Raw genomic sequence first — 2493 nt, 5'->3', positions numbered from 1 at the left:
GGCAAGGAAGTGGAGCCCAAGTTTGAAGACTGGATCCTGGCCATGAAGCGGAAGCTTCGGGCAAATGCTGATCGGTACAACACGGAGGAGATCCGCATCGCCTACGTGGCGGGGCGCGTGGGAGGTGAGGCTGCCGACCACCTGCGGCCTTACCTGGATGAAGAAAACCCAGCTTACGCCGAGACGGCCGACCAGCTTTTCGCCAGGCTGCAAGAAGTGTACCGCGATCCAAACCGCCTGGACAAAGCGCGGGCTAGCTTCTACCAACTGTCGATGGGGCCAAAGGATGACTTCCATAGCTTCCATACGAAGTTCATCCAACTGGCGTACGAGGCGAGGATCAGGGATGAAGAGTACAAATACCATCTGAATGAGAAGCTGTACCCTCGCCTCCGTGAGCTTGTCATCCAAGAATACGCCAAGAAAGGGACCTTCGCCGAGTTCGTGGGCGCGTGTGCGACAACGGCGCATCAGCTGAGGAGCATATCGGAGTCTGAAGCGCGCCGTCGTCCCGGAGGTGGACTACGAAATCGAAGCCAAACTCCCGACGCAGCATCCGGGATGAAGCCTACTGACGCGCCTCCTACCAAAGGCCCCGACGCTCGAGCATGCTACAAGTGCGGAAAGATCGGCCACATTGCAAAATGGTGCAAGAACAACGCGCGAGGCAAAGGCACGGCAGTCGGAGAGCTTGAGGCCGATTCCGCAGAGGCGGGAAAAGAGTTGGCCTAGGAGAAGTCTCCATCCTGGGCCGGAAAGTGTGTCGAGAGGAATTGGACCTGGAAAAGTTGCTGGGAGATAACCCGTTTACTGTATCTAGCGCCCTCTCCTACAATGGATTTGCAGTTATGGTAGCAACCCTCATCGACACTGGAGCAAACGGTCAGGTGTTTATCGACACCAATCTCGCCATAGACCTCGCCAAAGCCTTCGGCCGAAAAGTATACAAGCTGCCCTTCACCTGCGGGACTCGGACTTTTGATGGGAAGGCAGGTCCCCAGCTTACCCACGTAATCCTCCTTCACTTGTGGCTGGACGGACGAAGGTTCCTGAACACTCCTATGATTCTCGCGGACCTCGGGCAGCATCAACTGATCATCGGAAGAAAATGGCTGGCAGAAAGGGATGTTTGGCTGGACGTCAAGAACCGCGCTCTCCTGTGGCCAGCTGAACCTTCTGATTTTGAGAAAGCACTGCCTGCTCCGAAGCTTGTTCCCCGATCTATCTTGCAGCGGCCAGAGCCCAATCCACTCCACCAGGAAGACGCGGAGCGACGAGACAGGGCCCTCAACGAAGAGATCACTTGCGAAAGAAAGCCTTGCAGCATGCAGCAGCCAGGACGTTCAAAAGGCAAGTCCACTGGCCTGCACGTCCGGCGAACTGAACGCATGGACTGTCGAGACAACCTGGCGAAGATGAAACGAGCTCTTGCTGGGGAGCCCCCTGCTCGACCACTGTCACCGCCGCGGAAGAAAGTGCGCTTTGATCCCAAGATTCTCACAACCATCGACGTCGCTTTCATTGGCGCAGAGGCATACAAGAGACACATCCGCAGTCCCAAGTCCGAGTGCTTCGTCATCACGCTCAACGAGCTCGACCAGGCCATTAAGGACAAGGCGCAGATGCGGGTCGCCGGTGCCGATCTGGAAGATGAAGGACAGCTTATCGAGGAGAAACTCCCGGAATGTTATAAGGAATACCGAGACGTGTTCTCTAAGGAGGCATCTGATCAACTTCCTCCGGCCAGGAAAGACGTCGACTATCGCATCGAGCTTGAACCCGGCGTGGATCCTGCCAAGGACATTGGGCATGCGCCGCTCTACAAAATGAGCCTGGAGGAACTAGAAGCGGTGAAGCAGTACTTGGAAGCGAACCTCCGCAAGGGATTCATTGTCCCGTCCGCAGCTCCGTTCGCATCGCCTGTCTTAGTAGCACGATCCGCCGGTAAACTGCGGTTCTGTGTCGACTACCGGAAACTGAACGCGCTGTCGAAGAAGGATCGATACCCGCTCCCCCTGATCGATGAACTGATGGATCGTTTGCAAGGTGCTCGGTACTTCACGAAGCTCGATGTGAGGCAAGGCTTCCACCGAATTCGCATGAGTGCCGAATCCGAGGACTTGACAACCTTTCGTACGCGTTATGGATCCTTCAAGTATCGCGTCATGCCGTTCGGTCTGGCCAATGGACCGAGCGTGTTCCAACGATTCATGAACACCGCCTTCTTCGATTATCTGGATCGCTTCGTGACCGCGTATGTCGATGACATCCTCATCTACAGCCGTACGCTGGAGGAGCACAAAGAACACGTCAAGCTCGTGCTGCAGCGGCTTCGGGAAACTGGGCTCCAGGCTAGCATTCGGAAGTGTGAGTTTCACGTGCAGCGCACCAAGTATCTGGGCTTCATCATCACTACCGAGGGCATCGAAGTGGACCCAGAAAAGGTCGCAGTGATCGCGAAATGGACGGAGCCCACCACGGTGCAAGGCGTGC

The 2493-nt window shown here is 56.2% G+C and overlaps 1 protein-coding gene across 1 annotated transcript; it reads left to right on the top strand.

Moving 5' to 3' along the window:
• Positions 1–42: 42 nt before the first annotated feature.
• On the top strand, positions 43–732 carry VTN49DRAFT_88 (uncharacterized protein; the record flags this gene model as incomplete). The annotated part of the gene is made up of 1 exon (XM_069416549.1): positions 43–732. One exon carries the CDS (start codon positions 43–45, stop codon positions 730–732), a length of 690 nt encoding a protein of 229 aa, XP_069271696.1.
• Positions 733–2493: the final 1761 nt, after the last annotated feature.

The sequence above is a fragment of the Thermomyces lanuginosus genome, assembly GCF_041956635.1.
Source record: "Thermomyces lanuginosus strain ATCC 200065 unplaced genomic scaffold VTN49scaffold_10, whole genome shotgun sequence".
Lineage (NCBI taxonomy): Eukaryota > Fungi > Ascomycota > Eurotiomycetes > Eurotiales > Trichocomaceae > Thermomyces > Thermomyces lanuginosus.
This window is presented reverse-complemented; position numbering and strand designations above follow the sequence as displayed.